Source organism: Plectropomus leopardus, chromosome 24 (genome assembly GCF_008729295.1).
Source record: "Plectropomus leopardus isolate mb chromosome 24, YSFRI_Pleo_2.0, whole genome shotgun sequence".
In the NCBI taxonomy this organism is placed as follows: domain Eukaryota; kingdom Metazoa; phylum Chordata; class Actinopteri; order Perciformes; family Serranidae; genus Plectropomus; species Plectropomus leopardus.
The window spans coordinates 10187634-10211581 of record NC_056486.1 but is presented as its reverse complement, the minus strand read 5'-3'; the positions used below and the strand labels follow the sequence as shown (position 1 = coordinate 10211581).

The 23948-nt window shown below is 40.3% G+C and overlaps 1 protein-coding gene across 1 annotated transcript in view; it reads left to right on the top strand.

Moving 5' to 3' along the window:
* Positions 1-23948, top strand: part of LOC121963031 (interleukin-1 receptor accessory protein-like 1) — a 262076-nt gene that overhangs the window by 64353 nt on the left and 173775 nt on the right. Inside the window, exon 2 of the mRNA XM_042513395.1 lies at positions 16766-17045. Coding sequence (XP_042369329.1) covers positions 16766-17045 — 280 coding nt within the window. The remainder of the gene's footprint in view (positions 1-16765; positions 17046-23948) is intronic.

Sequence of the window (23948 nt, the reverse complement as noted above, 5' to 3'; positions counted from 1 at the left end):
CAACCACCTCTGCGGATAGTTTGTTTATATTGGATTACCCCAGTGTTACCTTGCCCGAACCTGCGATTCTTGCTAACAAGCCCACCGAGTCTTTCACTGGAGGGTTTTAGATTATTTTTGAGCGTTATTTTTGCTGTTGTCAAGCTAACTGAGTGAGTGGTGCTAATTGGCATTCATACCTTTTTTTTTGGGTTGTGCATCAACAACAATGCATAGGCTTTAATAGATTGTGCATGCATAAACACCAACATGGATGTGTCAGTGAGTTGAATCCTAGTGAGTATTTCCTTCCCTGAAATAAGAATCACCTTTTCTTTAACCTTTTTATTACTGTTCTACTTTCCGTAGCTCCCCGGCTTCCCCTCAGACGGTCATCCATCTAAAGCACTGAACCCCGGTTTAATTAATTATGTATATGCAAATGTATGCTCATAGTGCCAGGATCTCCATTTTCATTTTCTTGGCTTTTTTCCCTTCTCTGCCTCTTCTTTCCTTTTTTTCCCCCCTCGTGTGGCAGCTCCAGGTGGATTTATTGTAAATTCAATTTGCATTAAGGTTCTAATTTGCTGACACTGTGCATGAATACATTTTTTAAACTGTTTTGCACCTCAGCTCCCACAACTCCCCACCCCCCACCCCTGAACTATGGGTGCATTTGGAGGGAGAAGATGGGGTGCAGCACATGGTAATGGAATTCTTACTAAGCTTCTAATTGGAGCAGAATAGGATGGCTTATTTCGAATCAGGAAAATGAACTGCTTGTTATCAGCCGGTTGGCTGAGAGATAAGGGAATTAGAGTTTGTGTGTTGAGGGAGTTGTTGTTTTTTTATGTGTGTATTGAGTGGAACATATAGCTGTGTTTGTGTGTGTGACTTAAAGTATGCCTGCATGGTTATATAACTGAAAAGTATCTCAAAATGACCAGATTGGGCTCATGTTCATCTCTTATTTAATTAGTTTCATAGTTGAAAGTGTTTCTGACCTAAATACAAGTACTCCCTCTTTGCAGTGTTTTAATATTATTCATTCAGAATATGCATTATTTTGACTTATTTATTTATTTATTTACAAAAGAAAATCAAATCATTTTCTATTGTATTTAACTTGCTTTAGGTTGGATACTCTCGGACTGATTTTTGGAATGGTTTACATTCAGACCAGCTTTCAGTAATTCATGATGCTAAGGCTCGCAGCTCGAATGGTACAATGGATGACTCACTTGCCTCTCTAGACTTACAGTATGACTAAGTTACTGTGTGATTTGCAGGTAATTTGAGTTAAAATGTCAGGAGAACCGCCTCCCAAAGGTAAAATAGCTTTAAAAAGGCTCTTTTGAGACTCTTAGTCATCTTTAGTCTGGAGCAAAAATTGGAAATGATTGAGTTGTGGCTAGGTCTGTGCATGTCTGCTGTTTGCCTGTATCCTCTTGTAATTTAGTGTTGTGCATTTTTCCTTTCATCTCCTGATTTTGGAGTGATTGTCTCCCCTCACACTGCTGTCCTTGTCATTGATGACTCCCAGAGTTGGCCTGAGGAGGCAGTAGACAACAGTGTTCCCAAACACAAGATGTGCCAACAGCTTATTTTCCTTTGAGCCAGAAGTTGTTTCTTTCTTCTCCAGATTTCACCACCAGATAGGCAACCTAGGAGTCCCCCGTGTAGTGACAAAGACACGATCCCTTATTGGCTTCCCACCTGCAAACACTGTGAATCATGCTTTTACAATATACTGCATCACCAGACTAAGTTAGTGTGTGATTTGCAGGTAATTTGAGTTAAAATGTCAGGGAAACTGCCTTTCAGAGGTAAAATAGTTTCAAAAAGGCTCTTTGAGACTCTTAGTCATCTTTAGTCTGTAGAAAAAAAATGTCAATAATTGACTTGTAGCACGGCCTCTGCATGTCTGCTATTTGGGAGAGAGAACTTATTCAGTGCTGCATCACTAAATAAAGTCAATAAATGGGATTAGAGGGTCCATATAAAGTTAGGAGAATAGTAGTATGACTCACAGAATGTAGACTGTGCATTTACGGCTGATATCGGCCTTTTTTCCCCCTTTTTTTAAAAAAAAAAAAACATTTTTCAGACAAGAGACTCCTTCCTCTCTGATATCTGCGTGTGAATATTTTCAAAATCCCTGTTGCTACGTGAAACTAGTCTTACATAGCCAGACCTATCTCAATACTTGGTTTTAGCATTGTGTGAAACAATAACAACCTCTTAGATTTAATCAAATTAGTAACTGTCAATGTTAGTAATTGAAGAGTTTTGGGGTTTTGGACAGAAGAAGCAAACGAAAGACGACACTTTGGACTCTGTGATGAACATTTTTCACAACGTTTTTGAAATGTTATAGACTAAACAGTTAATACATTTAATGAAATTAATTGGCAGATTAGTCGCTAATAAAAATAATAGCTGCAGCTGTGCTCTCAGTTAGCAACTTACACACTAAAACTTCTCTTAATGTTTGAGACTGGTCTGGCTATGCAAGAACAGTAGAATAGAAACACATTTTAATGACTTTTGGCTTTTAATTGAAATTATCTCAAAGGTCAAGGTTTTGTTTTGGCTGTTTTTACAGAGAACATATTTTGTCACTCAGTATTGGATACTTTCTATGTGCTTTTCTGTGGATTTAGAGGGCAAGATTGGGAAGCTTTGTTGTCCAATTGCTGCAATGCTGTCAATGATGAGACAACTCAACCCTGGCTATTTATTTTTTAATTGCAGCTTTGATCCGTTTTATGGTGCACTGCTCTGATAAATAATGAAACTTGACCCTGGTCCAACTTTTTATGAGAGTAACAATCAAGTAAAATTATTCATTTTTAATAGTGTTTGTTATGAGTGACAGTCAGGGTTTAACTCCCTCTTTTGGGCTGTGAGACCGTAATCTCCCATCCAGAAAAACCCAATCAAAGCAATGGACATACCAGCAAGACAGAGCAAAACATAGCACCTCCTGTGCCGAAATGTGAAATAAACCTGCATCGGCATTTTCAGGAAACATCTGAGCCAGCTGTCCTCACTTCCCGATGTCACTGGCTGAACACTGTCACAGAGAATGAGTGCAGTGCATCATATTATCTAGTTTGTAATTGGATTGTAGCGGGAGGTAGGTTGGTAATCAGTGTACAGCAGGTAGTTTTCGTTCCAGTGTTTGACAGTAATGTCCTCTAATGGGAAGCTCTGGCTCTACTCTTGTTCCAGGCCACTAGGCTCCCTGGATCCCTCAATGCCTCTGCGACTGGTGTGTGTGTGTGTGTGGGGGGGGGTGCATGTGTGCACACATATTGACTGTAAGTATGCGGCTATGTTTGTGTGTCTGGCAGAATTGCATCAAACTGCATCTCCCCAATTCCTTACCTCTGAATTCCTTTCAATATTCCTGTTATTTATTTATTTTTTTTAAATACACTCGACCTTGAGAACATATCTATCAAAAAACGGAGTCACCGTCCACTTCTGCTGAATTACCAGCGATTGCCAATGGTGAAGTGATTTACAGCACGGACGCCCTTACTTGTGTGGCTTTTGGGGACCCTACTGTCCTTGCTGATCTGCAGCTTGAATCATTTCTCCATCATAATTTTCTTCCTCTCTCTTTGAACTGCCGGCACAACCTCCCCTCACCCTCCCACTCCTCTGTACCAAACTGAATAGCTCAAAGATAGAGGAAGGGTGAGACAGAGGAGGAGAGAGAGAAGTACAAAAGAGGCAGGGATGATGCTCTGGTAGTTAACACTGTGGGAAAAAATGAGAGACAAAAAATAGGGTCAGAGTTGACGTATGAGAGCTGACACCAGCGCCCATCAGGACGGCGCCCGCTGCTTGCTTTGTTACATATTCTTGCCATCTTATCATTTCACAGACGACTGGCGCAGAGGCTGATGTGACAAGGCTCTCTATCCATCTGGGCACGCTCTATTTTCACCAACGCTCATTTCGCAGGGGCACCGGAGCACAACGCCCAAATGGTGTGTCGGTGTCTGTAGTGGACCCGGCGAGGGTCTGAGTCACCGGCTTAACGCACCCACACTGCCATGATACAGCACAGAATAACAGGCTGACAGAGCTGCCAGCGGAGGCAGCACGGATCATGTGGCCTGCTCCCCGCGTGCGTGTGTGTGTGTGTTCTTGCTGTGTATTTTGTACCTGTGTGGGTGGGTGAGAGTGTGTAGAAAGAACGTCTTATCCACACTCTTGTCCTATGTGCGCAGTCATGTCTGCAATGCAGCACTCGGGTATTTTTTTTCAGGAGTCAGTATTGTTTATGTTGTGCGTCTCGATGCCTCCCAAGGCTGTTTGTTAGATGAGAGGATTACTGGTGCCGTGGGGAACAGAAGGATGATTTTCTGATTATATAGTGCTCTCTCTGGAGTAGACACCCCAGCCGTAACAGGATCACTTTTACATCTGCTCCTTGTCAAATGTTCTCCTGCAATAGGCACGAACTGAGAATAAACATATGGGTACAAGTCAATTTTCATAGTTTGATTGCCCAGGAGAATCAAAATGCTGTTTGGGAGACATAATCACCCCTTTAAAGCCACAGCGGGAGTCATCACAGACTGAGATGATCCAGTAGGATGATAAGACACTTTGTCAAATTTGGATATAAAGCGATGTGATGGGTTTTCATCACAAAGGTAACATCGGAGCTATTGGGCATGGAAGGGAAAACAGCCCTGATTACCTATGTGGAGTCAAACAGGCTGATTTACGTCGATCTTTGAAGAGAAATGTGCTTCTGTTTCTATGCAGTGCAGTGCTGCTTAATACAGTATGCAGGGTAAGGCATTACTTTCTATTCTGCATCCTCATAATGCACTGAATGAGATGAAATTAGGGAAACATTTATAGGCTACATTTTTACCAGTTAAAGGAGCTGTGTGAAAGATTTAGTGGCATCTAGCGGTGAGGATTGCAAATTGCAACCAGCTGAAATTGATCCAGTGTGCCAAGCATGAAATCTGTTATTGTTCAGCAGGTTTTTTACAGTGAGCTGAATTATCCTCAGAGGTCTCCTCTCCAAAACAAATGGACAAGGAGACTGAAACCTTCTACACGCTGAATAGAGCATTTTCTCTTTCAAAAAAATCACTGTTTTTTGTGACACCAGCTTATCACAGAGTGAACCATGGTGGACAATGCAAAAACATGAAAATTCGATTGGCCCTACCTGGAGTCAGTGTTTGCTTTGTCCATTTTGGGCTACCGTAGAAACATGGCAGTGCAACATGGTAGAAGAGGAATCTCAGCAGAGGAGGATCCGCTCCCTACGCAGATATAAACGGCTCATTCTAAGGAAATGAAAACACAACAACTCATTATTTCAGGTAATTGGACACTAATGAAAACATATTTATGAAATTATATTCCATGTCTGCCAATTTTTCCCCCTAAATCAGACATATCACACCTTTGAAATGATATTTAGATGGCCTTTCATGTGTAACTGTTTACTACTCTGTTGCCACTGTGTAAAACAGGGATTCACTCAATAACCACTTGTTAAAAGTACTTTTCCTGTGACAGATACTTGAGGTGGTTCCCATCAAATAGTCCTGTCGTTTGATGTCTCTCTTCTCATTTTAAATTAGCATAAGATTTGGTAGGCTACCATGAGCAGTGATAGCTGAGCAGTGAGTGCTACCCACAGCAACATAAAAGACAGACACAACAAAGGACAGTCATCCCGGAATGCATAAACAGCACCGACCTCGCCACTTATCACCCTATTTGCAGAAATCTGCATCTCAAGTGCATTGCACACATTAAGTGAAAGCAGCAAGGGTCACCGACCATTTGAAAAAGGACATCTTTGCTTAACAAAGCTAAACTGATTTGTTTCTTTTGCGACTGAAAAATAGAACCATGTCTTCTTCTCTTGTGCTGTGCCCATGCAAAGAGGAGGAATTCAAGTCAAATGCGGTGATGATTGTCTTGCTTTTTCTGGTGCATTTTAGCTGCAAATGTCCTAACAAACCCACTTTGGTAATTAAAAAAGTCATATGCTGTTTTTTTGCAGTGCAGCAATAATTTTACAGGGACACATTTTCTGATTTACCTTTTAATTATGAAGGAAATGCAGAATTTTTTGTCAATAGAATAATGACTCCATCGGCTTTTTCGATTAGCTGGATTTAAGGCACAAAGGAAATGAATAGTGCTTTTGTTTTCCCCGGTATCTATCAGTAGCTATTCGCAGTTGCTCAAAAGTATCAACGTAAGTTCTTAGTGGTTACTATCCACAGTGGCTGAAATGGCCGACGTCGGAACAACTGATGTAGCTATGGAAATTTTGGTAGCTGCTAGGTTTTGAGTAAAATGGGAAGCCATCCGACTGTCTTTGCAACAGCAGCACCAACAACACGTCAAAATTCCAGGGGGAGGAAAAGCTGAAAAACTGTCTGTTTCCCCTTTAAATAAGTGTGCACAAGTTTAAAGACAAGATCAGATCATCTTTACAGTGCGGTAAAACCGATGACTATAAACTTGATTTAAAAAAAATGATAAAATGAGATGATTGGTTTCTGTTGGGGCATGTCTGTAGACATATTTTGCTGCTACTCTTACCTGGCAAATGTATGTGTGTGAGTGTTTACTTTCCCCTGTGCCTCTTTCCCTATTCTCTTCCCTGCAAGGGTCCATCCCAGCAAAGTTAGCCTTGTCCCCTTTCCCATCAGCTACCTCTCTGTGCTCCCTGTCCCCGTCAGCATTTAACCCGTGATTGGAGACAGCATGCGCCGCTCTCTCTGGAGGCCGTGTCCAATCAGGGGAGCCAAATCTGATAGGGAAGGGAGAAGCCAGCAAGATTGCGGGCAATGTTTATTTTTGCGATAGGAAGAAAAGCAGTTTGTTTTTTTCACCGCTTTTTTCCCAATCACATATGAGTATTTGCATATAAATGACAGCCCAGTGGCTGTCAAGGAAAAGAGGGAGCTGGGCAGAGAGAGACAAATGACAAATGAAGATGAAGTGTCATGAGAGTAAAGTGCAGGCGAGACGGAGAGAGACAGAGAGAGAGAGAGAGAGGTTTTATCTGCTTGTGAGGAACTAAGAGGATGGGAGTCAAATGTCACCGCAATCACGAAATCAGCTGGGCAGTTGAAGTCACCCCTGCAAAAATATCAATCTTTTCATCGGAATTAAATCTTTTTGGCACGCAATTACCGAAAACAAGACAAAATTATGCAAATGTTGAGTTCCTTTACTTTTGTGGAAAATAAACTCATTCGCTTTATTTGCATGGTTGGAATTAGGGTATCAATACCAAACTCCTGTCCATGTGTTAAAGGAAAACCATGGTGCAGTCCGTCTGTGCAGCAACTTTAACTATAGACCCTATAATCCCTGTGATTGCATGCTAACAACAATCACTGGACACCTGGCAATAAAATATTGTAAAATAAATCAGCAAATGTATTTAATTCTGTTGCCATTTCAAGCTATAACTGTACCGTTTAAAGATATTTAGTTAAACATGGCGGTCTGACCATTCTACTGCATTTTTTTTATGTTGGCCTACTGTGGTGCCTGAAAATGCCTTCCTAAATTAATGAACATCAGTTTAAGTGCAGGCTATATTTGGAATTTTTTCTCCACTGTTTCTTACACATTAACTAATTGAGACAGCAGTAGACCAGCAACTCCTGTTCTATAAAGTAGATTTACTGTTTTTGTCAGTGTAGCCTGGTGACTTTAAGATAAAAGCTTCAGTTCCACCATCAGAAATCACCAACTGATAGCGAGGTAGAGGGATGAAAATTATCAATGCATAGTGTTAACTTAAACTGATATCGATTATTTTTTTGAGGTGGCCAAAAACTAACACACTGAGGCAGCATTGTCTCAGCTCTGTTTCATTTAATGTAAGTTACAGAAGGGTTTTCTACTCGGTTAAGGTTTTGTAAACCATCATCTTGATTCAGTCCACTGCAGGTTGCTTGATACAGGCAGTGAGCATAGCATTTAGGTTCTGGTTAGTTTATTAGTCCGTTTCAGAGAAGTTGATAGACATACTTTATCACTTGGGACAGAGCCAGGCATCGCTGTATGACCTATCTTTTGTTTTTATGCTAAGCTAAGCGAAACACGACCTGCTCTGTAGATAACATGAATTATTTGTGTGAAAAAGCACATTTCACAAAATGTTTGACTATTCCTTTAAGCTTCTCCCTCCTCTGCGCTGCCCCTCTGTATATTTATAGAGCAGTGTTCTCTCCCAGGTGGTTATAGTCTCCTTTATGTTACCATATGGGCCATAACTCCAGCCATTGTAGCATTTGCAGGTCCTTATTGTTGTAGTGCCATTACATCAACAGTGCACGGCTCCTAATTTCCCTCCCACAATTTTGGAAAATATTATTTCCTGTTTGAGCACAAGGTCTGAGTGTTGCTTATTGTTGCAGAAGTCCTGTATTGTGTGTTTGTGTGTATAGATTGTGTGTGAACATACTCTCACATGCAGAGGCCGTGGCTGATTGCTTTATTGGTTGATGACTCATTCTATTTTTCAACCTGCTGGAGGTACTTCAATCATGCAGGTAATCTCCTCCTGTACGCTGGCAGCAGAGAGGTTACCTTTCCCACACATCAGAGCTATTTTCCTCTTAATTGAGACCCACTCTGCTGCGACAGCGTTTTCACAAGGAGGAAAATGGCAGGTCAAGATTTTGAGACATCTTTCTCCTCCCCTGCCTCCTTCCCTTGGCAAAAAAAGTGGCTATGAAGTTGATAAGTTCCTTTCGGGACCCTGGAGACAGGCCAGCTACGACACTGCACTTCATGAGGGCAAGTAAAGGTTGATGTCGCGTCACCTCATAGAGTGTTTGTGTGTGTGACTGTGTGTGTGTGTAGACATGTGTACACATGCTTGTGTGTTTATCCAATCAGCCCAGGCCGAATGTATGCACTTCCTTCTGATTGAATTACACTGGGGCCTTTATGGAGAAAAATGGTCGTGAACCATCTCCTTGAGTGCTTATGAGAGAACAGACACTTTGTAGGAGTCTCCGTGGTGACCTGACTCAATCTGCATACGATTACCCCTCAGCAGACCTGTAACCCAATTTATGAGCTGATCACCTCCTCTCCAGAGGGAGCACATGCTCGTTCCCAAGTGACAGTAAAATGGAGAAGGAACACGATGACTTAACATTTGTTTAGCTTTATTGTGGTGCCCTTTAAACTACAAATGCATCGTAGTTTGGTTTTTTAAATGCGTGTTTACAAGCGTCTTGGTCACATCTGTGTTGCATCGCCTCAGCAGCCAGTTGCACACAAGATTTATTTTTTGAATATATTGTTGAGTACCCTGCCCTATATATCCAATATGGAGCAGCTCCACTAAAAGAAGAGAGCTAGTTTCTATCAAACTTTATGCATTTTAATGCATTTTAAATTCAGACAAACAACTTCAGTAGATAAGTGGAAAATGACTTGAGGCCAATTTCTAGTGTGATCCTTTTAAGATTGAGGGTCAAACAAAAATAATGAATTTTGAATAATGGCATATATTTCTGTTTTGAAAGTATAATTAGCTTTAAGACTTAAAAGACCTTCTTTGTAAAAGTCTTCTTTGACTTAACCTTGATTTGAATGTACACTTGGGTATATATTTGCCAGTAAATTGGGTGATGATTTTTACAAATAAATTTTAAAATGATCTATGCATCTATGCAGCCAATTGCCGTTGGCGTCAGGCTCACATTTTAATGTTTCCAGTGATAGCCATGACCAGAGGCAGGATGTTTTCGGGTTGTTTGTCCATCCAATCCATTCTTGTGAACACGATATCTGAAAACGCTTTGAGCGAACCCCTTGAAACTTGGCACAAGCGTTCACTTAGGTTCAAGAATGAAATAATTCGATTTTAGTGCTTTAAGGTCAAGGTCACTTTGACCTCAGAAAGTTTTTTTTTTGGCCATAACTCGAGAATTCATTTGCTAATAATGAAAAAAAAAACATACAAATTTCATAGAATCGACTTCGCTGTGACATAATGTTTTGTGACCAAACATCATATCTCAGGAACAAAGGGGGAAACATTTGGTTTTATTGGTGAAGCTAATGTTGGGTTTCCATCTCAAAACTGCCAGGTTGAAGATGTGTGTGTGAAGCATCAACTTTTTGGAAAATGTTGCTTCTTTGCAGCAACAGCCATATTTGAAGCATCATCAACTGTCATGGCTACATTTGAGTCTTGAGACAAATGGATGTAAACTTTTACTGTAACTTGACTGGTTTGCAGAAGCACACAACTGCAGGGTGGTAATTCTATTTTTTTTTTTTCTCCTTTTAAATCACTTAATTTGGTTTTGGTTATTAGCATAAAACACGAGTAGGAAAGCCTTTCTATAAAAGAGGCGCCGATCTTTTACACAGTTGGACAAATGAGACAAACAAACATAACAATCATAAAAACAAGGCAGGCCTGACAAATGGCCCTGTCTTTGTTTAATGGCGTGGATAAATCTGGATGTAGCTAAAAGACCCCATTTCGATGTAGTGTCAATGAATGTGACTCTATTAAATTCTGATTTCTATGCCGAGCGACGTGCAAACATTTGTTCTGTGATCATTTGGCAAAACAACTGACAGTTACTAGTTACCATTTTTCGAGCTGACAAACAGCTTTGTTCAGATCCTGGGCACACTCAGGGACAGTGACTGAGGAATCAGCCCTTCGTGTTTATGGGTCATGTGTAGTATAGCCGCAAAGACGCAGCTTATGCTTGATTGTCCCAGTCGCCACAGAGCTGCTGGAGTTGTTATTATCACTCAGCAGATTGGCCAATTCCCTCACCAATTGTGATCCAGCAGAATGGAAATCTGGTGAGCAGGGAAATGTTAATCGAGTTCAATTAGGCTTTGTACCATGTTTGTTTCCTGCCAACAGATTAAGCAGAATCCCCACCCTCACTTACTGAAATGAACGATAACCCACTGTCAAAAGTCTGAAACGGGCAATTTGAGGATAGGTGGAAGATAACAGATACTGGCGCTGGCAAGCTCCTCGTGGCGGTATTAGAGATAAATACAGCAAGCTCTTTGAAACAGTTGGGCTGGAGTTCACTTTAAAAGGGAAATTAATTTAGGATTTTTGATGCTTTTATTTTTTCTCTAACTTCTCAGTGAAATTGGGGATATTTTCAAAATCCTGCGTCGCAACCAAATGCCTCAGGGCGGTTTAAAAAGCATCCTTTATCTGGCGTAATTTCACTGTAAAAAAAAAGACCCACTGTTATATGTTGCTTGTTTTCAGTAGTAATCAACTAGTTCACTGTTTTATCACTTCTTCATTTGTCTTTTATCAGATGCATACTAATATGTGTGTAATTTAATTATTCAGACCAAAGATTATAATACCCACATTTTAATGTGCCAGTTTATGTTTGACTAAACCAGCTATGCATATGCATTTGCACTATTTTGCATGATGTACTGTGAAGTATTAGTAAAAATCTGGTACTCGGACAACATCAGAATCTTTCCCACTCTGTCAGACAAACGTTTTCTTCAGTTAGAAGGAAAATGTTCAGCTTAAAAAAACAGTGGACTGAGTGTTTATTTGCAGTGCTGATGGGAAAGGCAGTGACTGAGCCAGGCTGTCTGATGTTTGGCAGTGATGCATTTACTGTGTTATTTTTCCAGTACCGAATCCAGTCTGTGCAGCCACACTGAAAGCACTTTTAAGTAAATGTGTATTTTCCTTTTCTGTCTTGGCAGGGGGAATATGTTAGGGGTGCAAAGACCGGTTTAGTGGTCAGATAGTGGGGCACATGGGCACAGTAGATACCTTTTAAAGTATTCAGATCCCTTATGTGAGTAAACACACCTGAGCTACAATATTAAGCACTCTGTTACAAGTTAAAGTCCTGCAGTAAAATGTTCTGTCAATAAAAGTGCAGATGCATTATAAACACATTTTCTGAAGTTTCACAAGTGAAACCAGAATGGCTACTTTTTTAGTCTTACATCATCATGACAAATTAATCTATCCTATTATAAAAGGTATATTAATTTGAAAACAGCATTTTTATTGGTGGTCATTGTAGGTGATGCTAATTTCAACACTTTTATGTATTTTTAATTAGTTTAGTATTTTTTAATCAGTGAACTAAGTGCCTACAAAGCCCTTGGGTCAACTAGTTTTGGTAATCTGATTATTTCTTCTTTTTTTCATGAAATTTGCACCACTAAAGTAAAATGTCATCTATCCCTATTCATTCGGTACAATTGTAGTGATGTCTTGTATCTTAAAAAGGGGTTATTACGTCATGTAATGTGCTTTTATTGTGCATTTCTATATAGACTTGTTTGCAGTGCACATGCACACTGCGGCTTGACTAATCTTGTTCTCGGTTTGTGCAGCTGCGTGCTTATATGACCTCTTGCACTCCCCTGCTGTTTTTATTGGTTGTGTGAGTAAAACACTTCAGACTCCCAATTAGGACACATGATTAGAAGTGAAACCATCTTGGCTGTGGTTGTCTTACCTTAAGCCCTCAAGTTATTATCATCCACAAACTAATTAGCGATTGATAAGCAAGGGTAGACCCTTTGTTGCCATAGCAACAGTTAGACTTAATCACAGTGAAAGGATTGTGGTGTTGGGCAGCTCGCAGAGCACACGCCGCCTTCTCCAGCATTTGCATTTGCTTAATTTTGTTTCTAGTTATTCGCTTCTCAGTCTAGTTGTACAATTTATGTTGTTTTTTCATGGTCTAGCTCCTGGGAGGACCCATTTAATTGAGTAAATCAGAAAGAGGTTTAGAGGATGATGTCGAGGCGTTGCATCTAAACGCAGTGCTCTCATGAAATGAATACTTATTGTTGCTGATTTAGGATCATGTCAGATCAGAAAAGCTGCTGCAAATTTGGCTCTGCGGCCACAGCAGGTAAAATGAGCTGTCAAATCTGCCTGACAGTAAAATTACAGGGCTAATGGCTTATTAATTTCATTTAAAGCAAACGTTCACCCTCAAATACAAAGGCGTGTATTGTGCATTTTGGATCTTTGATGTCATTGGAATTCCAGTAGCAGACTGATAAAGTGTTGTATTCTTTTGTATCCCCCTTCAGCTTTATTTCCTGGACAGCCTTCAGACAACTTGAAGGCAACATAGATAAAGTGAGCTATTGCTTAAACAATTAGTGATTGATGACGAGAAAATTAATCAGCAGCTATTTTGATAATCAGTTGTTGTCGTTTATCAAACACAACAGCCTCATTTGTGTTGGCTTCTGCCTTCAAAGTGATGGGATTTGCACCTTTTTTCTTCTTTGTATTATAGTAAATAAAATAACTGAATATAAATATCTTAATATCTATCTATATCTAGACTGTGTTTTTAGTGACCCGAAGCTGTGTTTCCTTTGGCATTTTAGCCCTTAGATGTGAGTGTTTTTTGGCATCCTGTAACTGTTTTTCCACCATAATCCCACAAAAAAAATCATTTGTTTTTTAGCATCCCATCGATTTTTTTTTTTTCCTGGAGCCTATTATTCTTCAAACTTGGATGTCTGTTAGGGACCCATAGCTGTTTTTGCTGCTGCTTTTTAGACCCCAAACCTGGACGTTTCTTAGCAACCTGGGCCTTTTTTCCTCCAGGAATAGTGCCACATAAAGTGTTTTTTTACGGAGACATCACTGTGTTTTCTCCTTGTCCACCGCCAAAAGATGACCTTTACCTAACCACAGCAAAGAAAGCATTAAATTTGAAAATATCCGCTTTGTAATAACATACTAAGGTTACATATCTGTGGTATCCAGAGACAAACAATGGAAACATTTTTTTCTGGCCATTGGGTTGTTTTGACCACTCTCTGTACACTGCTCCGTTTGTCTATGCTGCCCTCACATATGCTGCGTGGCAATTTGACTAAGTATAGATTAATTCAGTAATATCAGTAATATTCAATATCTAGACTCTAGATATTCTCCTTTACTCTGACGAATTGACACCAAAATCTGTTTTTGGTAACAGATGGATCTTTTTCTATTAGACTCCACTGCAGGGTCCCTGGGAGTATCTCAGTGCGACTTTATGTGGTCCTCATTTTTTTTCACTGTTGAAGTGATTTAGAGCATGCTTTCCCCTTTTTCATCTTTTCTCCAGCACCTAAAGCACCCACCAGCGTTCTTGCTGTCACTCCCAGCATGACCTATCCAGTAACACACAATACAACACAATAACATAAATCAGCATGCTTTAATCAATTCCCCGCCAACACCCCTCCCCCAGTTGCCCCCAACAACTGCTGCACGCACCGCACCTCGCTGATTGGCGGCCCAGTTGCTTCTTTGGTAAATAAAACATTTATAGAGGCTCAATTAGCGAAGCCTGTTGAGTCTGCGGCAGCTGTGCTCGCCAGCTGTTTTTAAAGGAAGAGCAGTGCAGCGAGGTGAGGTGAGAGAAAAGAGGATGTCAGGAGCAGGAAGGGAAAAATGGATAAGGTAAGATGAAGCCCTCAGAGAGCTGTTTTTCATTTGCTGTTGGTGCGGTTTGTCTTACAAATACAAACCAAGTGAAAGAGCAGAGAGAAATAAACTTTTTGCTAAAAGTTCACCTCAAATAGAAATAGGCTAAAACCTCACTAAGCTCAATGGCTTTTATCTGACTAGATGATACACTTAATGAAGTGAATATTCCAACAAAAGGACAGGCGGTGGAAGAGTGTGAAATCAAGTTTTCTGAACATAACAATCCCACAGGAGGCATTCATCTGATCCCAAACAGGCTAACTTTCTAACATAGGTTACCATTGTCAGTTGTGATTCCTAGACTCTTGGGGCCCCTGACAAAGCAGCCCATCAAGGCCCCCGCTTTGTTTGCCTCTCCTGATGGTATGCTCTTGACCATAGTGACTCACCCAAGTTAAAATTGTGCCAGGTTGTGAAATAGGAAAACTTCAGTTAAGCCCACAGATAGCTGGCTAACCCGCTGATCTTGTGTCCGGGGAAAGGCAACAGCTTACCTGAAAGTCATTTTCTTCACATTTCTTAGTGAACCTCATGTCCAAAAACCGCCCAAACATCCTGCTTACTTGGTACACAGACTGTTGCTTACTGTACTTCTGTCTTTTTACACAAATTCCTATGTGTGAAAATCTCAATCAGCAGCTCAGGAGTTGGTTTTGTTTGTGTAAGTTTTCACTGGTGTGTCAGAACTTGGTAAAGACGAGGTGTCCGTTTTATATTTGGTGTTTTTCTTGAATCTTACGTTCAACCAAAGATGGAAAATAAGTCTGAGGATCAGAACCAGCCCCTTGCATGCTGTGTATGTATATTGCAGTTATTATTCAATCTTTGTACATTTTTTGACTGACAGTTGGTGGGCTTTATAAGATGTCTTATCAGTGAGACCCCAATAGCTCCATCTTGGCAAATGCAGTGGTGCAATATAAGACAAGCTTTTTTTATACATCTGCACTGGAAATAGCCATGGCCGCAGGCATTAAGTTTACAGGCTTTCTGCCTGTTCATGTTTCAGAAATGCTTCAAGGGAATTTCTTCAGATTTGTCACAAACATCCACCTGGAATTACAGATGGATTTACTAGATTTTGGTGGTCAGACATCATTATCTCTGTGACTTCACGTCGGTCTCATTCTCTTGAACGCGTTGGAAAAGCCATGGCCGCAGGGATTAAGTTTTGGAGTTGTCCAAAACAAAAAAACAATATATTTCAGGAATGCCTTCAGGGAATTTCCAAAAATGTTGCATAAACGTCCATTTAGACTCAGAAAGGTCCTGTTCATGTCCTGTTCCTCTGATAGTCCACCACAAGCGTGGTGTAGCTGATATTGAGCTCCAGGTGACTGTCATTGCACTGTGTGAAAAAGCTCTCTGTCAGTCCTCTGTGCTCCTCTGTAAAAATTAGTCTGTAAGTGAAGACACAAAATACACCCAACACCTTTCACTGAATTTCTACCAAGTCTTTCTTACATTTATTATAGGTCTGGACAGACTGCAGCTGCAACTTAACTGGTTGCCAGATACTACAATTGCGAGGCGATAATTCATTTGCATGAATGAAAACAGCCTTTGACACCTGAGGGTCGTCTGAATCCTAATGCGAGACTTACAGCAGCTTCTGATTTTCTCAGGTCACATGTAGATGAGTGCCATCACTGCCATTTAAACAGATATTGACGGTGGCCTATACACAGTTTATTGCCAGTCGAATCAATTTATATACAAGATGGTGACATATGAGCCAAATATAAACACAGTAATGCTGTAGGTGAAGGCAGGGGCAGACAGGGAACAATGATTGAATGCAGCAATTGGTATAGTTTAGTCCCACATTCTAAAGGATAGAGTGGTAATGAAAACCTTCACTGACATATTTACGTATTATAAAAATGCCTGCTTGCTCTCCATCTTTTTAAATTGGCTATGAATTCATTTCAGCACACTTAGGGAGTCAAATGTTAAAGGTGTGTACGTACTAATAGCCTCATTTGCTTCGTGTTCTTTTGAAACACAAAAAGGAGACATTGGGCATCAGTGCTGCTTGGAGGAAAAGAGCATCTTGATTGATTTTGGTACAAGGATTGCTGGCAGGGCACATGAACAGACACACTGATGCCAGCACTGAAAGTGTCCATATTCCTGGTTGCCACAAACCGTTTACATGATCACAAATCGCCTTTGCTTGGCTTGGTGATGATTCAAATTAGCTCAGAAAATATTCAGACCCTTCTTTAGCAACACTGCTAATTTCTCCTTTTCCCTTTCTTTTCCTTTCAGTGGAAGGCTGCACGGATTGGTCAGTGGACTACCTGAAATATAAGGTGCTTCTGGGAGAACCGGTACGGATTAAGTGCGCTTTATTCTATGGATATATCCGGGCCAACTACACCCACGCGCAGAGCGCAGGACTTAGCCTTATGTGGTACAAAAGTGCAGGACACGGTGACTTCGAGGAACCCATCAGTTTTGACGGCACGAGGATGAGCAAGGAGGAGGATGCCATATGGTTTCGACCAGCAGAGTTGGATGATGGGGGGTACTATTCCTGCGTATTACGGTAAGTTCCTTAAGTTTTTGTAAACCAGCATTGCCCGGAGACGTACTGTGTCCTGCTCCCTTCTTTTCTACCAAATTTTAATTGCTGTTTTTATTGTTTTTCATTTGAATTGGAGCAAGCATTTTATGAGAAAGTCTTCCACCACTTTGGACTTGTTTTGCCAGCAGGATGTCAGTAAAATAGTGGGGGTAAATAACATTTTCTGGAACCCTGTGGGCACAAGTAAAGCTATTTTAAAGTCCTCCCCTGGTGATTTCTAATGAAGTCTCTCATCTCTGGCCAAAAGAGCACTGGTCCTTGGTCCACAGAGCATCATCTAACAGTATGGGGCCCCTTTGCTTCACTTTATATGCTAAATTATTTCTTTATTCTCCTCTGGGGGACAGTAAGCCATTAGGTGCAATTGGTAAATCCATAACTCTTTGGCCCTCACAAGTCCTTCTTTCTGAAAACGTGAAAGAGCAAGGAGGGAGATGAAAGAAAATGGACAGTAATTCAGCTCTGGAAAACTGAGGAAAGGGAAAAAGCAGCTGAGATAAAAAGAAAAAAAGTGCAGGGGACTTGTGCTATCTTCCTTTTCCACTCCCCTGATGGTAGAGGTAGACAACTGTTTGATTTATGAGTTCTATAATGTGGTGAAATTCCTTGCTTCCCAGCTCATATTGGCAGAAGTTTCCATTAACGTGGGGGCTGGCTGTGGTCAGTCAGAAAGAAAAGGGAAAGCCGCTGTCGTGGAGCCCATAAAATAATTCACAGGCAAAGAGGAACTTTGAAACTCATCTTCCTGAAAGAGAGGAACATAATCTTTTTAGAGTTCAGAAACACCCATCCACAGAAAGATTTGTATTTCAACCTAAAAACAAATGATTAAGGACATTTGTTTCACTGGCAAAAACAGGAGAATAATGTACTCTTGAGCAGTTGCACTCAGCACAGGTTTCCTTGTGTTTCACAAGCTCAATTGCAAGAGGTTTTGGCCATTACTATTCATCACCATTAGCACTCTCCCCCTTGCTGTGGCGGCCGCCGTGAATAGAAATGGGCAGCACCAATCCAACAATTCTCTATTCAGCGACATTGGCAGCATTTTCTGGAGGTAGACAATCAGTCAGCTCAGAGTTATTGTGTAATCACGCAGAAAGTAGAGCCATGAGATTTGATTTGGAAGAGTAGTGTTGCTTTGTCGCCAGTCTCCACCATTCAGAACCAAATTAAGGGGCAACACTTATTTACCCATCATGGAGAGAAATAACAATAGTTCTGAATGCCGAGCACTTTTTCCATCGCAGCACTTTTCCATCTCTGCAGGCATTTCTTTGGACCATTGTTGACTATAGATGCTTTCAGCGAGCTTTCAGTCAGGACAAGGATGTTCACTTCTGAATGCTTAACTTTCAGCTCTTATTATTTACCACTTAAATGAAATATTTACAAGTCTGACCGTTATTTACCACGAGCCAACATTATTGCTCCAATCAGCTCCTCTGATGGTCAGTGTTAATCAAAGCATCTGATGCAGCCGGGAGGGTTCAGATCTTCACAGTATTATGGCAAACACACATGTCGTTCACTGATTAGCCTCAGCACACCATGTTATGGTGTGAATATTCCAATGTGACTGCAACGTAAACCATTAATAATTATTTCTATTATTATAATCATAGCCATTTTTACCGTCACTAATCATCAATTAATTAGGAAATAGTGGGGGGAAAATAGAGCACAAGATAACATTTTCAAACTATAATCCATCAAAACTCAAGATGTTCAATTAACAATGATATAAAACAGATTTCTATTTCTTGGCCACTTAGAATTGAAATCTACAAACTAAAAAACTGCAGATGCTCATGAACTTGTCGAGTTGATATGGCTAATGTGTAAGCAAGCTTTTGCCTTTTACATCTAGCAGACATGAAGCAAAGTTAGCATTTATATGGAGTTGTTGTTTCTGGCCATCTGACAAGTGAATCCCTTTGAAGCTCCTTTTGGTCTCCATCAACTCATGAAGAAAATAGCTGGTTCTTTAGCCTGCTAGGTGCTTCACTATGTTTATTTCCTGATTGCAAACGTTGTCTGTTTGTCTGTGGTGCTAAGCAGTAGGTTTATCTGAGCTGAAAACAGATGCTTGCTGTGGTTGGACATGAAGTTGATGAGGAAGGTGTGTGGACAACTTATACGCTCTGGATTCCACATAGACCTGTTTAATGCATAAGTGTAAAAATTACAGTCTCCAGATTGACGAGTCTCCCCTGGAAACCTTAAAGCAATAGTGAACATGTTCCCTAAAGTTGAATCCACAAGATGTGATAATTGAAATTAAGGGGAAAATATTTATTAATTTGTCACAAGGTGTTTACTGTCAGTTCTGCAAAATATACACACATGCTTTATTATATAGTAATAACTTATTAACCTTGCAGGTAAAGGGTATTTTCTCTGGACTGGCTCATTAGTCAGCTCTATACAGCGACAGACGGTAGCTTTTAACAGAGAGAAGGGCCTGTTTAAAAGGCTTGGGAGGATTAGGTTATTGGATACTCTGTGTGTGTGTTTGTGTGTGTGTGTGTGTGTGTGTGTGTGTGTGTGCGTGTGTGTGTGTGTGTGTGTGTGTGTATCTCATGTTTAGTTAAATGCAGCATTCTGAAGTGCATAGCAATGCATCAGAACTGACCACGTGGGACCATCAAACTAGAATGATTTATAGTCCTGTATTAGCATACACTGTGAGTTGTGGAGCCACAATAATAAGGCCAAGGCTCAGTCCAGATGACTGACAGAGCAGTGGTTTAAGGGAAACAGACTTTTGATTGCTTTCTCATGCTGCATATCAACTAAAACTGAATCTATATATAGTAGAAAAAGTGCCTCCAATTTACATGTTTGTCACATGATGCTCTTCAGAGGAACTGCAGGAAGCTCTGCAGTAGGAACACTTGAACTATTGCGATAAAAGACTAAGTGTTTAACCTTAAATGGCGACAGAATGACGTTTGCAGCCACATTTGCTTTTGTCACATTGTTCCCATTCTTCACTCGAGCGTTGAAAACGTGTTAAAAATTGCAGGACAGGATTCATCCAATTTTACAACCACATAGCAGAGTGTCGAGCTGTTATGTAGACGTGACTCATTTCAATTCCCAGTAACCACAGCCAAATCAGAGGATTGCTCTTCTCTTTTGTCTTAACAGCGTGGGTCCTATAGATGATCAGCGCTTGCATATGTTAACATATCACATTTGGATTAGGCTCTTGGCAGTGATTTTTACTTGAGGATCCTCACCCTTTTGAAACATGAAGGGACCTAGGGAATTAGAGTGCTGAGCGGTGGAACGAATGAATCACTGCGCAACAATAAATCATCTCTCACTGGATACGTTTCATACTTGAGCATGGTAGAACAATTCAATCCCAGCTACTATGGGCTCCCATGATGTTATTGTCTCAAAGTAAGTATTGATAGACTTGGGTGCCCAAGAATCTTACATATAATTGTTGTTGAAGTGTTTGTCCTCAGAGAACATATAGAAATGATTTTTTTTCTGTAGTGTGTGTTAGTATTTGTCATCATTTACCATTTCCCTTTTCTAATTCAAGAGTCAGTGTGGTATAGTGAGGATTGCAGTGGTGTGGAATTATATTATGATATTAACATTAATGTTTCTCAGTCATCCGCGGAAATTCTGTGTTAAAAAGGGTTGAGGACATGAGGGCTCAGCTTTAAACAACAAAAAACATTTTTGAAACGCTGTTAAACATATGCGATTTCAGGTAATGTAATCAGCATTAGGTCAGAGTAGATATTTGAAATGATTCTGGAAAAAATGGTGCCGATGGTGCCTCAAAAGGACACAGCCCAGGCTGCTGCCAAGGACATAGCTTTGTTTCGGCATTAGGGAGGACACGTGAAGTGGGGCAGTTTGACAGTCCTCCCCCAGAGGTGGTGGTGGTGAATGGTGAATTTGTATGCAACAATTATGGTGTGTCCCCATAAATGTAAAGAAAAAGCGAAATTCAGGCAGCGGGTTACAATACAGCATTTTATAATTTAATAAAACATGATGCATTAAGGCTTAATGTGTAGATTGGGGGAGGGTTTACATTGCATTTGATGTTTTCTTAATGTGCAAATTAACCTTTCTTAAAGTGTTCTCATTTGATAGTCAACATTGCTTCATGCAAGATAGTTTTTAGAACATTTTTAACAAATTGTAAAAGTTGATGGGGACAAATTTGGCTATTTGGCTATATCAAAAAAGTGTTGGGGACATGTCTGCAGCATACCCATTTTAATGACACCTATGCCTAAAAATAAGTCATATTCAGTGATATTATTGGTTTGTCTCATTTGGAAGATTATTTACCCATTATATATGCGTACTTACTCATAAAATAAAAATCTGGAGCATTTACAACTTAATTTAATTTATTTCAAACATTTTAAAATAATTCTATAATATTCCTATAGGGAATTATAACATTTGGTTTGTTTGGTGACTTTACTAACATGCTTTTTCTAATGTAATGTCTCGAAGATATTTCAAAACATTCAGATTTTTTTCACCAGAATTGTATCATGATATGGCATTATCAACATTTCTCTTAGTTTTCTTTATACAGAATAGTGAGGCAGTGTGTTTATATAGTGACATACTTTCTGTTGCAGCTCCTTAACTGTGAGTTTATGATTCTCATATTGTATCAGTAATATAGGCCCCGTCAGTCCGAGCGTGCTGTCCACAGGCTCTCCAGATACTGAGGGAAGAGATTTGTCTGCCAGCTGTCTGTCACAGGTGTTATTGCAGTAGGCAAAGCTTAACAGTGTCGGCAGAATATTCATAACACCCACAACAGCATTGCCACAGCCAGTGCGCACACACTGCTGCAGCATTATTGGCCACTTCTGCCAGTTTGTCGCCTTAGAGGCCAACGTGTTATTGATAAGCAGACAAAGTCTAATTATTCCACCATTTGTTGACAAGTGAAATTATTGTTTTTCAGTGCAATGCATAGATGACAGTAAGATTCAGTCCACTGCATTTAACATGCATTTGCCATGTGATGAACATATATTGATTTTTCTATGAACATAATTTCAATCAAATCACCAAGGATTTTTGACGTTCAAGGAATGCATTTTTCTATTCAAGCCATTATTGCTGCCAACCCAAGTTTAAAAGAAACACACTTTGTGAGCAGCTTGGAAACCATGTGGCATAATATAGCTGATGACAGAGACACATCTGCACTGGGGAAAACACACAAACATCTTAATAAGTTGTGCAGTTAGCAAAGTTTCACATCTTTAAAGCAGCTGGGGAAGATGTGCTAACAGGGTGCAGATAAACACAATTATTTCCAATTCAAATCATCCAGTTTCAAGTGCTTTCTTAATCAAGAGGCATGTTTTTAACGGCGTTTGAGTCATCTCCCCTCCTGTTTGTTCCTTGTTTCAACACTTGTAAATACTGTGAAGTGGAGCTATCTCTCAGCACTACAGTTTATTTGAAACATTAGATACATGGATTTTTGTTTTTCCCCTTTTATTATAACAATAATATAAACAAACAGTTCACACAAAATTAGCTTTTGTTTTTGTTTAATGTCTGACATAAAAACTTTACAACTCTTGCCTTCCAACCACTCCCAATTGGAAAGTTCACCCCAAAACATCTCCATGGCCGATATCTCCAACACTCTGCAGCTCCCACCAAAGCAATCAAAACTGATAGCAGGAAAAAAATGTGTTTTCGTCTTGGCGATGAACTGTCCCTTAAACATATATTCACATGCACACACGACAGCGTCCCTGTGCTCGTCACATCTTTATGTAAATGCTCAGCTGCTCTTAAGGGTGTCAGAGGGCATCGTCATACGCTACGACACACAGACACACACATAAACAAACACAAACACGACATGTCAGTTCTGTGTTCCCCTGAGACTAGCTGCCACTGACAGGAACTTAATGTGCCTCTAATCTGAATGTAAAAGCAGGCCAACTTGACACACACATGCACATGCTCAACATTCTGAGCATGCATGCCTGTCTCTTTAGCTCATGCGCGCACGCACGCAGATCTACATGCATTATGGACTGCACACACCACGTACAGTATCATATTAGAAGGGAGCAGATGAGCAGCGCTGTGTGTCAAATTGAAGGTTTTCAGATGTTTTGTCCGGAGGTGGTCTGTCGTATGCAGAGCGAAAACATCTGCAGTGGTGGAGTGTGTCACTTACTGTAGAGTGACAGAAAATACACACACACAGATGGGCCATCCGGGTACTTGGAGGATACCACTGACTCCTCAGTACTGCTGCAAGTGTCTCTGTAAGCCTATTAGCATTACAAAGTTGCTAATTCCTGCTGTTTTATAGCTCACTGACAGCAGAGACAGCTGAGTAAAAGCCAGCGTGGTGAACATGACAGGAAGAAGGAAAAACATGGAGGAGATGTTTGCAAATGGTTCATGAGCAAAGTATGTGATTTGGATCTCAATCTACAGTAGTAGGAAAGATGTATTTGTTAGATATGATTGTGGTTTGAGTCAATTGTGTGTGTGTGTGTGTGTGTGTGTGTGTGTGTGTGTGTGTGTGTGTGTGTGTGTGTGTGTGTGTGTTTGATTTTTTTTGTGATTCTTACTGTGGATTGGAAAAAGGACTGTCCTCATCATGTATGGAAAATATTTTTAAAATATAAGTAGAAAATGGTGAGCAGATGCTAAAATGTTGCCTTGTGCTGGAAGTGAGTAAGTATTATTTTATAATCCGGTTCATCCAGGTTGCAGTGCAAAGCCCCAGCTAACCTGATGTTCACCTCAATCTTTTGAAGTTCAGTCACCACCAACCAGCTCTCTGCAGAGTTTAGAGTCCATGCTATTTCTTCTCTACATCCCCCC